Source organism: Mytilus edulis, chromosome 7, assembly GCF_963676685.1.
Source record: "Mytilus edulis chromosome 7, xbMytEdul2.2, whole genome shotgun sequence".
Taxonomy (NCBI): Eukaryota; Metazoa; Mollusca; class Bivalvia; order Mytilida; family Mytilidae; genus Mytilus; species Mytilus edulis.
In genome coordinates this window covers 73,151,019-73,167,139 of record NC_092350.1, presented here as the reverse complement: position 1 = coordinate 73,167,139, position 16,121 = coordinate 73,151,019, and the positions used below count along the sequence as shown (strand labels likewise).

The window sequence follows — 16,121 nt, the reverse complement described above, 5'->3', positions numbered from 1 at the left end:
TACCGCATGTCAATAGTCGAAAGCCACGATTAAACAAAAAAAATGCTGAAAGTGGAGCTGAATACCAATCAGACAATCACATTATGTAGAGAGGTTAACGTTTTTTAAACACCGACCCTAAAAACGTAAAATCGGTTACAATTGTGTCCACGTTTTGTAGATATGGAATATAGAATTTATATATATATTTTTTTTAAATGCTACACGTAAAGGCAATAATTAGCTGATGTGCAATATATTTTTAGAAGTGCAAATGATTTAACTTAAGATGAAAGATGTTGCACGCCTAAACAATGCATATTCAGTAAAATTGAAAAAAGCTAAACACCATATGTCGCTAATGATTTTACACCTACAGCATTCCTCGATTGAATACTTTAATTTCCAGTGTTATTTAAGTAAGTAGCCACTTCGTTTAAAAAGTTATCTTATTATCATTAGGTCTGCTATACCAGAGTGTGGTAAGTGTTCATTCATTTACTTGGAAATGAAAATCCGTCTGATCTGAAAATGCTAGCTTTTGTTGTTTGTCAATGAATTTAAGTTGTTTGACACAATTGCTACTTTATTTAAATTGATGGTATATGTATAATATATAGTCCGTTGTGTAGCTCGTGGAATATGATGAATATTCCCAACTCTACCCCTCGACGTAGACGCAGCCATGGTCATCGTTATTATACATCACCTGCTTTGCACGATGTCTCTATTAATGATTTGCTGCCATAAAACATATATAAAAGCGGTTAGGTATCTTAATTATTGCCCCTTACAACTTGTGTTTCTGTTGTGTAGTTGTTCTCCTCTTATATTTGATGTGTTTCCCTCAGTTTTAGTTTGTAACATGGATTTGTTTTTATCTCAATCGATTTATGCATTTCGAAAAGCGGTGTACTACTGTTGCCTTTATTTATACCCTCTCGACACTTACCAAAGAGGAAATCCTGAATATTCATAGGTTTGTTCTATGTTCCTTTGGAATTTCAACCAAAGACAAAATACTGGATCTTCTATCACTGCATTGAATACCTTAACAACGTAAGTGTCCTTACACACATCGGTATATTTCTGGTCTTCCAAGTGCTCCCCAAAACCTTTTTCTAAATCATTAACATCTGTTTTATCAGTAATCAAAACCGGGCTTCAAAGTTATTTTCTAGAGGTGGCGTTAATCAGATACTCAAAGATCTGGTACATACAATTTATGACTCTTTCATCTTGCAGTAGTATTAAAACATTTGACTTTTCTTACCGATTCCAAACTAAAAGACAAATTGAAAGACTTGGTTTTGCTATTTTTCATAAAGACCAATGTAGATTCAGGTATCTATTCTTAAGGAGGGATACATCCTACTTTGCACAGGATCACTCTGATTATCCTGACGAAACGTTAAAACACAGACGTCACGCAACATGTCTAGCTTTTGTCAAATAATCCATAAATTACATCAAATAACAAAGCTTTACATATTGGCGAGTTGAATTTTTACTTGACCACGCTAGAAAAAACCTAGAGATATTTTGGCCCGTCTGAGTGTTAATCATAAAAGCATTATAACAGCCAAAATGTTTATGGTTATTATAGAATCCAAAATACGAAATTAAAATTATGCTATATGTTTTATTATTACAAACTACTGTATGTTTGTGCTCAAATATGATATATGTTGTTAATTGTAATATTTACTATAGTTAATAACCCACATTTGTTATGTTGTCAGTTAGATATCATTAATATTGACCATCAATAGGGATCAACCATAAGTGATTTTTTGTTGCTTACATTGTAAAAAATTATCTATATGCTCTAAAATACACTTGCATACATGCATTATGCAATAAAAAGTGAGTGATGTTTTGTTTTTTATAATGGAAAACGTTGAAAACTAATCTTGAATAATCAACAGGCGTTCAACTTGTAAAATCATTAAACTAAGAAAATTTTTAATTTCCTCAAAACTATTAGAAAAAAAAGTGAGCGATTAATTAATAACGATTTGAAGAATTAAAAAAAAAACTAATTAACCAGGCCTACAATTTGACAACTGCATTTGAAACGGCGTTATCGAATCATGTTCTTTGAGTTGTGAACTAGAATTATCAGATTGTGACGACATTCCTGACAGATTCGTTTTGTTGGTTATTTTTAGCTCACCTGGCCCAAATGGCCAAGTGAGCTTTTAACATCACTTGGCGTCCGTCGTCTGTAAACTATTACAAATATTTTCTCCTGAAACTACTGGGCCAAATTTTATCAAACTTAGCCACAATCATTATTCGGGTATCTAGTTTTAAAAATGTGTCCGGCGATCCGGCCAACCAACCAAGATGGCCGCCATTGCTAAAAATAAAACATAGGGTAAAAATGTAGATTTTGGCTTATAACTCTAAAACCAAAGCATTTACAGCAAATCTGCCATCTTACATTGTTTATCAGCTCAAGATCTAACTGCTCTGAAATTTTCAGACGAATCTGACAACCCGTTGTTAGGTTGCTGCTCCCCCAATTGGTAATTTTTAAAGAAATTTTGCCGTTGTTGGTTATTATCTTGAATACTATTATAGATAGAGATAAACTGTAAACTGCAATAATGTTCAGCAAAGTAAGATCTACAAATATCCGAACATGACCAAAATGGTTAGTTCACCCTTTAATGAGTTATTGCCCTTTATAGTAAATTTTAACAATTTTCATGAATTTGATACATTTTTGTAAATTTTCAAAAAATATTTTCCTTTGTAACTAAAAGGCCAAGTTTATTATGGATAAAGAAAATTGTAAGTAGCAAGAATGTTCAATAAAGGAAGATCTGCAAACACATCACCATCACCAAAACACATTTTTGTCATGAATCTATCTGTGTCCTTTGTTTAATATGTACATAAACCAAGGTGAGCGACACAGGCTCTTCAGAGCCTCTATTTTTTTTATTATATTCTTGCTGTGAGTTTGATTTTAAATTTAAAGAGTTCTCAAGCATTACTACATGCATATGATTAAATTAAACAAACTGTTTAAAAAATATCTACTAGTATGCATGTTTATCTATTTCTGTGTGTCTCAAGCAGTCTACGTTGAATTGTCGATTCGGGACAACAATGAAATTAGCAGTTACTGTACCAATGTTACTGCACCATATTCACATATACAATATATTTGCGATACAAAAATATTTGGCAATTGACGTTTTTTTATGATGTCCAGGACCATCATATTTGAACCTTTTCAAACGTTTTAGATCTTAAAAAAAGACCGCCGCAATTTCAAGAAGAGAAACAAACTTTAATCAAAAAAAAATACAGCACTTCAAAATCATAGTAATTTTTTGTAACATTAAATGGAATTATATGAAACTAATAACAGAATAAAATTAATAGCATTGAAGGTCTGTGTCATATAATACCCTATGAATATATTTTTAGGTACAAGGATGAGCTTTAAAATCTTACTTCAATGTATTCTGTTCTGCCTGATTTGTATTATCTTCTGCGTTCACCAGGGATCCTTAGTTTTATTATTTAGTCAAAAGGAATTGCAATCAAGCAACGAATGGTAAGGCTATATAATTATTATAAGAATAAGACGGTTTTAGGTTTAAACTACAGTGTTGGGCATTTTTAATATAAAACCATGTTCATTAAGCATGTTCTATACAAGGGAATACCTGTACTAAGTTAGGAACATGCCAATTGTTTTCAATTCGTTTGATGTGTTTGGGCTTTGATTTTACCATGATAAAGGACTTTCCGTGTGAATTTTCATTTCATTCCACAGTTATTTATAAATAAACTCATCATAGATACCAGGATTAAATTTTATATTTACGCCAGACGCGCGTTTCGTCTACAAAAGACTCATCAGTGACGCTCGAATAAAAAAATGTTAAAATGTCAAATAAAGTACGAAGCTGAAGAGCATTGAGGACCAAAAAAAAGTTTTGCCAAATACAGCTTAGGCAATCTATTCCTGAGGTAGAAAGCCTTAGTATTTCAAAAATTCTAAATTTTGTGAACGGTAAAATTTTAATTATGAGCATATCAACGATAACTCAAGTCAACGCAGAAGTGCTGACTACCGGGCTTCTGATATCCTCGGGGAAACAAACCTCGACCAGCAGTGGCATCGACGTGGCTGTAAATACACTCATCATAGATACCAGGGTTATTTTACTTTTTGCAAAAATAATTGTAATAGATTGGCTTAACAAAATAGGAAAGTTATTGTTGGTAAAACTCAAATTAGGTAAACAAAATATCCCTAAGGATATTTATAAATCAAATATTATGGTTTCACGTTGGATGTAATAATGTTTTACCACATTGCGATCGTTAACCGTCGATATCATCACGTTTGCCGTCAATAATTACGAAAATGTACTAGTGTAAATTAAAGTTTATTATTGTTTTTGCACTGCTACTAAGATTATTATATTTATATATATATTTGCAGGAGATCGGTTACTCTGTTAATAGTTATGTTTCCATATTTTGCCTCTTTTGTATCGAAAGTATGGACATCTTCGTTTTCAACAGGCCAGAAATGGAAGGAGTGGCCAAACAAGCAATCACTTTTATTGGTAAGATTTAATTTTAACGTGATCGCTATATAATTCATCGCTTGTTATGTGTCATCTTTATGCATTGCCAAATGGATATACATATCATTTAAAAAGGAACTTAAATTGTTTACCCGTTAAAAATAACGCAGTCGATTATATTATTTTTGTTTCTTTTTTTTTAAATAAAAATCAGTATGCTGAACAACTGTTTCAAAGAGGATGTCAATTTTCCAACTACGATACATTCAGTGTTGTTCATACAAGTCGCTTGTAGTCAATTAAAATCTGTTAAATTGATATTTTGACTGGTAAGAAGTTAGTACACAACAATAACATACTGAATCATGAAGAGTGAAGAAAGGGATAATCAAATCGTATGAAAAAGCTACTGAAGAATACAAAGTTGACTTATCGACTAAAAATGACTTCATTATTCATTGCTTAGTCTTGTCAGTTGAGTGATATCCATTTACTACTATAAGATACACATAAACATAATTGTTAAAGATTTTCAGAAGTTTGTTTATAATTAAAAAGGTTAATGTTTTAAGGGTGTTATATTATCCATTGCTGAGAGTTACATGCAGACTAGCTTGTTTTTGATATATCTATGGAAAATACCAGGATTTCTGATGTTAGGTGTGTTACATTCAGGAATGATCTTTTCCTTGTGTAAAACTGGAATGGTAAGGTTAACTTCATTAAATAACATTGTTATAAAATGTATAATAACAAAATCAACAGTTTTAATATAATGTAATTAATTTACATAACTTTATTACATTCTGTCCCGTTTTTCAGTTATCGTATACTAGTTTTATTATTTGTGACAGTGTTTTGTTGTATGCACAATATGACAAATGAAATGTTTTTTTTAGCAGGTATTACATATGAAATATATCTTTTTTGGAAGAGTATATATATCTCTCTGTGCCATTTCGATCATACACACATGTAGCTCTTCGCGTGTTTACATAGTTTATATAACTACTCTTTTCCAGAATAACACCTACAAAATGAAAATTGTCATTAATAAACAACCCACGAAAGAAGATCAAAAGCTAAGATACACAAAAGAAAGATGAGATTGATGATTGATTTATTGTAAAGTGTTTAGAACTAATAACAAATAATTCTTTGAAAGATTCAGTAGCCAGAGTTTATTACTAGTTTTGATGTCAGTTTCTATATTTTATTGCTGCATTACGGTTTCAGATCCTAAAGTACTGATTTATATTGTTTTGTTTCAGAAGACCATTACTAGCTGTAGTCGTTACATACAACATCTGTTGGTTTTAGTTTTCATAAGCTGTGTTATTTATTGTTTTATATTGCTGGTGATAACAAACAGAATGTCGGTGGAAGAAGCTGGAATCACGTGTCTCTTCCTGGTGATGATATCAATAATTGTTACTCCGAGCATTCAAAGACGTATTCATACAACAGACAACGGAGGAACTCAGAATTCCGCTATATTGTATGTAATTTTGAAGATGCTAACTTGTGTGTTTTCGGTTTACTTTCTACAACGAAAAAGTAATACAAACGAATTTTTATCATTGAGATTATTATTTGAGACTTTAATTTTACCGAATTCTAAAAGTCTTTACTTTTGTGCTTCTATCTTACTTAGCTCGTGTCTTTGTCAGTACGTTAAGTTTTTCAATGTAAATTCTAAATCTGGTAGATGTGTTGTTCATTTACCGATGTATGTGTCGTCCATAATAGTATCAATCATACTAGTACTGACGTGCTCGTCCTTAATAAATGTATCTCACATTACATGGGTTTGTAGTATCGGTACACTTTCTCAAGGAATTAAAGTGGGAGCAGATAATACTGCATTCTATGGAACTCTCGCAGGACTATTAATTGTTCCGTTGTTATTGGATATAATGAATGACAGAATTATACAATGTAATAATTGTAGTATGTATGAAGCCGTATTGACTATGCAACATTTAGTCAGTAGAACTTTCAATACAATGGAGACACCAACATGCAATAAGTCGGCTGACAACAAAAGACGAATCTTTGTCTGTACTACAATGCATCAGGAATCATCACTAGAAATGGACAAATTACTGGCTAGTATACGAAACATTTCAGATTCAAACCTTTTGAAAAGAGAGCATATTGTTTTGGAATCTCATATATTCTTAGATAATGGTGCTGATGGACAAACTATAAAGCAGTTTGGTCTTCAGTTAATGAGATTAATTGAAAACCAATGTATAACAAACATTAACCAAGGAGTCATGCTATTTACGCCATACGGATTACAGCTTTCCTGGGAAGTAAACAAAACAACACCATTGTTTGTGCACTTGAAAGATGTTTCTAAGGTCAAGGCAAAAAAGCGTTGGAGTCAAATAATGTATATGGAGTATATCTTACACTATCGTACATCTAACTTTTGGAGGTACTCTGACAATTTCCCAATAAGACCACCTTATGCAGGTTTACTTTCTATAGATACATGGAACTCGCCTGAAGAGTTATACGAAACCGCGCAACATGATTTTACACTTCTAGATAAGTATTGTAAGTCCTTAGTAAAACAAAATGAGATTTATTGTGTTGACACAGAATCGACAGAAATATATGTAGCCGATACGAGCAAAAATGAAAAGTGTCCAGATAGAAATGAATCATTTAACATTATTCACACCATAAAAGATTCACAACAATTGCACCACGAACAGGATAAATTTGGTTATGATAATTATATCCTTGCAACTGATGCTGATATGACGTTTACGGATAGAAGTATATTGAAAGTTTTACACATGTGTGAATTAGACCGGACTGTTGGGGCTGTCTGTGGTCGAACATATCCTACAGGAATTCAGTATCCTCCTATTGTCTGGCTGCAGATGTTCGAATATGCTAAAGGTAAAATATGTGCAGAAACATGAATAATTCTCAATAAAGTAGTTTTTTGTAAACCGAGCGATTGGCTCATTGACGTTTTTTGTAATGTCGAAAAATTTTCTGTTGATATATAAGAATCGATTTCCCTTTCTCAACTGCATTTCTCATTTACTAAAAACACAAAAAAATATAAAGTAGGTGATAAATCTCGATCGATGATTGATATTCGAAAACAGATTTCTTAAATTCATTTCGACTGTAATGTCCGGTTCCGAAAATGTTCAAATTCCTGAACGTATTGTTTTTACCGAATCTTTCAAACACAATTATACTATACAAAAATGTTCAAAATAAAAAATTATATAAGATAATTAATATATGTACTTAAACAGGAACGTTTTCCACCTATGTCTCGAGCATAGTTATTTTCATCACTTCTAATCAGGTCAGAATAATAAAAAGGCAATTTTGAATCATTCAGTAGATTCAATAAATTATGTTTAAGATTTAGACTAATTTAGTCATTAAAGACGCTCTTACTAAAGCTTAAAATATAAAAAAAATCTGTCAAATATGCCATTATATGTCACTTTTTAGATGGCTTTTTGTCAAAAAATGAAAGTGGCAGCATCCGTGTTCATCTTCAACCTTTATGTTTTTAATGTATTATCATCAAATACAACTAAGATTTGATTAATAAAAATGAGGGTCTGGAATGGGGGGGCGGGGGGGGGGGGGGCGGGGGGGTGGTGTCTGTTATTCTGTAAACATTTAATTTTCACCCCTTTTTTCTCTAATCTTTAAAAAAATAACCCCTTTTTTCTCTAATCTTCAAAAAAATAACCCCTTTTTTCTCTAATCTTAATTTTTTTCCCCGTTATTCTCTAATCTTCATTTTTAAGGGCATTATTCTTTAATCATTTAACCCCATCCAAACCCTCAAGAATGAACACTAATGTGGCCACTTTCTTTTTTTTGGCCGTCTAAAGATTAACTCAAATGCTAAAATTGTGAGATTTCAGTAATTTAGCATAACTAAAAATAAACTCATCATAGATTCAAGGATTGAAATTTTATATTATAGGATGATAGTACCCGATACCATGAGCATTGTATTGTCAAAAACAGCGCATATTTATGAAATAGAAGTATTTTTCTTTCCAATAATTACATGTAGCTAAAAGTTTACATTTTAAATTTTTTGTAAAACTGCTATATTTCGGGACCAAAAAGGGGTCTTACTGGACTTACTACTGTGCAAAAGGGCAACACATTCAAAATAGAAAGTACAAAACAAAAGTTGAAGAATGTACCAATAAATCTACAGGGAACATGTACAGTCAATAACGAAACAGTTCCAATGTGATAACGAAATTAATGCATTTATTGACCATCAACAGTACCAACTTTAAATTACTCGGGCAATTATTTCTATTCAGTACTGCTAGAGACCAAAGCAATTGAAATCTAAATCATATTTGAGATGTTAAAGAGCTGATAAACAATACACAATTCAATGGAAAGCAAAACCATGAACGAATAAACCCAGAGCTATCAACAAAAGAGGGTTGAAAAATACTAGAGCGACAATCAATCTCATAGATCGAAAATAAACTGACAATGCCATGGCTAAAAAAGAAAAAGACAAGCAGACAAATCATAGAACACAATACACAACATAGAAAACTAAACAAAAAGCAACACGAACCCCACCAAAAACTAGGAGTGATCTCAGGTGCTCTGGAAGGATAAACAGATATTTCTCCAAGTTCTTTTCAATATGATATTTTATTTCGAAATATTGTGCTTTTAGATTTTTGGATGAATAAGAGTGCACAGAATATTATTGGTTCAGTTATGTGTTGCCCCGGCTGTTTTAGTATGTTCAAATTGGAAGCTATTAGGGACGTTGTTGCAGAATATTCAGTACCAGTAGGAAACATGGAAGATATCTTTACAAAAGACAACGGTAAAAAAAACTATATTTATTCTGGAAAATTCTTCTTCTATTAAAGTATCAGTGACTATAAAACATCATGTTTACGCTAACTAGTCGATGTTAAAACCATCTGCTGTCGATGTTTTTATGCTTCATACATTTATACTTATATCACTCAGACAGTAAATTTGGTTAAACAAAGTTTAGATCATCAATGGTTCCATATTTTGCTCTTTCTATGTCAGCATTAGGACAATGACAAAAAGTATAAATAATTTTGTCGTCAAAATTGAATGGTTTGCCACTGCAATCTATGAGATAGAAAACAGTTGCATTTTACATCGAATATATCAACATTTAACGAATCATGACTAATGATAATATACTAATAGCATGTCCAGAGTTTTCTTTCTTTCATGTTTGGGTATAAACAAAATTGCCTGAATACTTTTCATAGATCCCCCCAAAAAAAGAAATTATTTGTGAATAACAATATTAAAGTACTGTTGGCCAATACAAACCGAACTTTAATATCTTATAATTCACCGTTCAGTCTTTTGTAGACGAAACGGTATTTACTACACATTTTCTGCTGTGGTCTTTGCTAGATTAATGTATATGTTTGTCTTTCTCTTTTTAAACAATTGCGAAGTTTGTATATAATGTGTATTTACAACGTGTAGACTCCTGGGTCCCAATTAATGTCACATCAACCTATAATGTGTGTTTCTGTTTCTTACTAAATTACCAAACTAAAAGCAACTGAGCACACAAGCGGAAGTTTTAGCTAACTATAAAACAAAAGAACCCCCTTCTTATTTTTCTTCACAAAATGCCTGTACCAAGTAAGGAGTATGGAAGTTGGTTTTAATAGTTCCATTGATTGAAATAATATTTGGCTACTGGTTGATGTTACCCAGCCGAGTGCCGTCAACAAAAGTTATTTAAAAAAATATGTTATTCATTTTCTTTGGCACAGAAACAAAGTACATATCTGTTATTGATAGCGTTTGATAATGTCAGTTTTTATGGACCTCGTATGTTTGAATTTGTCGGTATCAACATTGAATAGTGTTTTTTGTTATATTTATTGAAATTATATATACAGGGGAAGACAGATGGATGTGTACATTGATGATGTTGAAGGGATGGAAATTAAGATATTGTAGTACGGCTACAAATACTACATTTTGTCCGGAAGATATGACTGAGTTCATGAAACAACGCCGTAGATGGATACTATCAGATTATGCAAATGCTGTATTGGTTTTTCGACAGCTAAGAACCTTGGTTTCCACAAACGATGCTTTTTCCGTTTTGTTCGTCCTCTACTTATTGCAACTGTTTCTTACAAAGCTTTTATATCCGGGAATTACAATTGTAACACTGTGCTACGGTTTAGAATTGGCGACTGGTGCCCCTCTTATCATTGTAGCTCCTGTGATCGTTGCAATAGTGCTTGCCTACTGCCTGATGCTACTTAGCGGAGTTCCTTCAACAATACAGTTAGTTATCACAAAAATGTTAATCATTATCTTCGGATCAGGAACAGTCTACATATCTGTTATTGTCTTTAAATACTTGGCATATGGTAGGTAGCATGGTATCGTTTTGTAATATACAATTATGTGAATGCCTCTGTAGTTTTGAAAGAATATTGGGGGTATATGAAACCTTAAAAAAGTTAAATGCAAACAGGTTCATGGTTATGTTTCTTAATCACATTCGCTACGATATGATATTATGTAATGTATAATGCATTTTATCAATCACGCTTATGTTGTCGTTGGTTGATGTGAAGGTCATTTCTTTGGGGTTTTTTTCAGATATTTTTATCTATGTAATTTCTGACATTAAATAAAAATAGTCGATATATGTTTTGCTCCATTATTATAATAAGAACCCTATTGATATATAAAAAAAATAAAACACATCAAACCTATGTACAACAACTGTCCTATTCCTGAAATGTTGCAGGCATTTTCTTTGCAAGAAAATGGTGGATTAAGCCTGGTTTTATAGCTAGCTAAACCTATAAGTTGAATGACAGTCGCATATTGCGTTATTATCTTAATTACTATAGGTTAAAATAAACCAATTGAAATTATGGGCGCAGCCATTTAATGAGCATAACATGGTATTCAGAATTAAGGCTATAGCTTATCTTGTTTGGTTAATATGTGTGCCCGGTATGTTTTGTTAATTGAGACTTCATGCATTCTGCATTATAACAAAGGCCAAATAGATTACTTTCTTAGCCCTAACGGAACTGAGATGTATTTTGATCGCTAGGATATGACACGTATGTTTAAGTGCAAAATTGATAGGCATGGGAGATAAGTACAAATTACGCAAAGAAAATCAACGCGAACCTATATTTTTTGGACGAAAAAATACTGTCCTAATAACTTGTTTTTAATTCTAGCAGGTTTTTGTTAAATTAATAAATTTTCTAAAGTATGTATCTCGATAAAGGCTATCATTGTAGCATATAGGAAAATTAATTGGTCATTTCAATCATAAAAACACTCAAATATGTAAACAAACATTGAAACAATAACACAATGACGGGATGTATAAGTACAGAGCCACGTTATACGTCGTACAAAGACACATTTTATCACAAATTAAATAAAACAATACAAATATTATCATTGAAAATAAGACAGTGACGGGATGTATAAGTACAGGGTCATGTGTTATGTAACAAAGAAACATAAAAAAAGGCATATAGACAAAGCATATTAGCAAACATGATTTACAAGAATACAAAAATACTCATAGAGCAATAACGAGGTGCTTGACTGGGCACAGGCAAGTATTATATGTAAACAGAATTCAACAGAGCAGACATACATATTTTGTAAAGAAAAACGTTTTCTACATGTATGTTGAAAGAACCCTCACATGCATAATGTATGTATTTGTAAATGTTTACAATTACTTATATAATTAGTATCTCCTTCTACAAATAGGTTATTACAATGGACATTTTGAACATACAGAAGGCTTGTCAGTTGCAATTGTATTTGGAAGTTACATATTTGGAGCTGTTTTATACCCATGGGATGCATGGATATTGCTTACTGGTCCTGTCTACTTGTTTTTTATTCCATTTATGTATATTTTATTACCCCTCTACGCAATCTGTAACATTGTGGATCAATCATGGGGTACACGTGATGAGGTAAGTGACTGTTTGATGAAAGTTATTTTGTCCGAAAAAAAGAAATAGGAATATGTTGTATGATTGTCAATAAGGTAACTATTTTACAAAAGAGGGACGAAGATACCAGAGGGACAGTCAAACTCATAGATCGAAAATAAACTGACAACGCCATGGCTAAAAATGAAAAAAAGACAAACAGCCAAACAATAGTACACATGACACAACATAGAAAACTAAAGAACAAGCAACACGAACCCCACAAAAAACTAGGAGTGATCTAAGATGCTCCGAAAGGGTAAGCAGATCCTGCTTAACATGTGGCACCCGTCGTATTGCTTATGTGATAACAAATCCGGTAAATAGTCTAATTCGGTAGGTCATATTCATGAAAGGGGAGGGGATTTTAGTTACGACGTAAGGAACATATCTGACATGTCTGATAGGCACCTGATTCAGTTGATAAAAGCAACTTTAGTCTTCTAAGATATTAAGCAATAAAAAATAATGCATCAAAATCTATATAAGGCAATACATGACAATACATGACAACGTGAGAATAATACTAACTAGAAAAATTGATATCAGCTTAAGTGATAACATTATAATGATACGTACAGCAACCAATCACAGTCACTAAATCACATGCTCCTTACGTGGGACAAAAGCATAAATAATGTTGAAGGATAAAAACAGCTTTCCACTAGACAATAAATGACGTGGATGATGACATATCTATCCGACAAATAAAAGACAGGTCGTACCATTTGTGGGGTAATTTTAATTACTGTTCGTTTGTCATAATTGTTCGATGGGTCATGTGTGACCTATTGCATTATTTCATTTCTGATATCTTATGAATATTTTTTTACATAATATGAAACTATTTTTAAATATAAAGACAAGACAAGGTATTTCTATGTTGTCAAAAATAAAAGAGAAAACGAATGTTTTCATCCTTATTGTCATTACACTGACTGTGAAAAACACAATAAATATTTGTGAGACCCAATTACAAAATATATATTTCTTCAGCTACTACTTGCCAATTTGATTATTTCAACCTTCAAAGCAGGGTCTATCAAAATCTATCAAAAGAGCCAAAGATTACTATAACGGCATCGAAGCAACGCAACACAAATATTAGACACACATATACACCACATAAAGATGATCAAAAAGTCAAAGGCGAGTAAAACACAATATGTCCTTAGCTCTGACCCATTAGTTATTTAAACAGTAGAAGCGTCGAAGTTGTATGACATACGACTTGTTATGAAAATGAAAATCAGTTAAAAACCAAATTTGCCCAAACTAAACACTTACCTGTTTGTTTCTTTTTCTTTTTTTACTACAGTAAACAGATACGTTTAAAAGATACAAAAATACCACGCAAACATGACAACCCAATTCATTCACATCAGCATACTGTATACCATAATATATTTCAAATGCACGTGTTCTTAGTGTTGTACAAACGTTTTACATTCTAACACGTGTTAAGATGGCACAACGAAACTTCGAAAATAAAGAAAACTATGGAGTGATAATAAGCCAAAAAATTCCAACAGCATGTTTCTTTCACTAAATTAAGAAATCTGAGTTATATTTGTTTATTGCCTCTTAAGGACGAAATTCACTTTACTAATAATGCATTTTAAAACAAACTATTTCCAAAAAAAGGAAAAATCTAAGGATCGATAAAATATGACAACTTCGTAAGAAATTTTGATTGTATAACATATAATGACCTATGTTTTTATAGAACAAATATAAAACGTATTTGACATTGTTTTGTTTCCTCTTCGTTATACATGTTATAAGCTATTTATTGTAATGCATCAGAAGAACCGAGTATGATAACTACGGTGTATGCTTAATTTAATACAATGCTTTCCTCAGCTACCAACAATTAAACAGAACAGGCACAAAGAACCAGAATCGCAACAAGGTACGATAGCGTAACACATGATATTATTACTCAAGCTTAAAGTAATTGTATATGAAATTTATTCTATTGTTCAATTTGTATACTGCTTCGTTGTATTGCTGCTTTTCTGATTTTTATCCTGTACTTTAGACATTTATCCCATATACATGTATTTAATTTCTATTTACAAAAAAAAGAGATATTGGCTTAAGCTTTATATATTAATTTCGATTACATGTATTAATGATATTCTTGGTAGTACAGCTATATTTGGAAATTTTTCGTACACTAAATGGTAATTTTTCTGTGTTTGCCATCCTTGATGGTGTTGATATTAGTCACGATTGTCAAATTCTGTATCAAACACATATAATGTTTACTTTTCAAACCAAACAGTGATGTAACCATTCTCGAAATGAACACGATATGCGGTACAGTAATCGATGAAACGTATAGTTTTTTTTACAAATCATAGATATTTGTTTTAATTTTTTTCGTTTTCTTATTTTATTACATTTTATATTTTAAGCAAAATAAAACATTATAGCAAAACCTTTTGTTTTGTAGTTGAAACAGCATGTCTGGCCAGTTTGAGAGCATCATCGCTCAATTTAAGTGACTTCAACCAAGATGAATTCAAATTCTGGGAAGGGCTTGTGTTCAGCGTTGTAGGATCGTCGGTACCAGATGGATTATCAAACGAAGACAGAAAAATAGGATTGATATTATTAAGAAAAAAAGCGCTAATGTACGTTCTTAGTGCTAATCTGATTTGCATGGTTGCACTAGTAGGATTTCATGCATGTTTAATGCATACTTTTGATAGTAAATCCATATTTAGTATTGTAATGGGAGTTATGCTAGGGTTACCACCCCTTATTCAAATATCAGGTAGTACTGTGTACAGAATTGGTGATATGTTAAATCGTATAGGTCGATGGATAAATACTGTAACGTAAAGTTTTGTTTTCAACCGACCCTCATAGTCAATTTGTGGATATAAGCCCATTGGATTTGTATTAGTCATGTTAGTCCATGTAGCATGGCAACTTTATTGTTTTATGTGTTTAACTGTTATCATGTGTTGTCTAATTATCAATGAGAATATGTGTTCGTTTACCAAGATATAAACATGATATATTAAAATATATCGATTGTTTGAATACAAAAGTTATAGAATGAATAAATGGAAATATATATATCAACTGTACTATCTTTCACTTGCATGTGTGTATTCAGCAAGTCAGAGCACTTACCAACCTACTCATTTTTTACGATTAAATGAATGAGTTCTACGGCATTTAGATGATAACCTATATGATTTCTTTTTTCAAAACTGCATGTTATTGTTTTCTCTTAACATGCTTAAAGGGCCTTCTTGCATAAATGTGTATTTCAACAGAAACTCCGTATCAGTGTTAAATATATCAAACGATATAGTGTATCAAGAAATATTGAATTGATATGCATGGTTAGAATAACATAAATTCCTTCAAAAAGAATTATGATAGCAACTGAATCTAACTGATTAGTTATATTTAGAGTATGATTGTCTACTATAAAAGGGGATATGTGATGTTTACGTCAATGATATAGGAACCAAAACTACACAGAAACTAAACTGGTTGATTGATTAATTCAGTCATTCAGTAA

The 16,121-nt window shown here is 31.8% G+C and overlaps 1 protein-coding gene across 2 annotated transcripts; it reads left to right on the top strand.

Annotated features, from left to right (window-relative positions):
* Window positions 1–392: 392 nt before the first annotated feature.
* LOC139482168 (chitin synthase chs-1-like) lies at window positions 393–15,678 on the top strand. Of its 2 annotated transcripts, XM_071265869.1 has the most exons (10): window positions 393–461; window positions 3,424–3,553; window positions 4,451–4,577; window positions 5,111–5,245; window positions 5,810–7,454; window positions 9,247–9,402; window positions 10,481–10,963; window positions 12,348–12,559; window positions 14,441–14,489; window positions 15,036–15,678. In XM_071265869.1, exons 2-10 carry the CDS (start codon window positions 3,432–3,434, stop codon window positions 15,425–15,427), a joined length of 3,321 nt encoding a protein of 1,106 aa, XP_071121970.1. In that variant the 5' UTR covers window positions 393–461; window positions 3,424–3,431; the 3' UTR covers window positions 15,428–15,678. The 2 variants fall into 2 exon arrangements, with proteins under 2 accessions (XP_071121970.1, XP_071121969.1); XM_071265868.1 differs by lacking the exon at window positions 393–461 and having other exon boundaries at window positions 3,422–3,553.
* The last annotated feature ends 443 nt before the right edge of the window (window positions 15,679–16,121 follow it).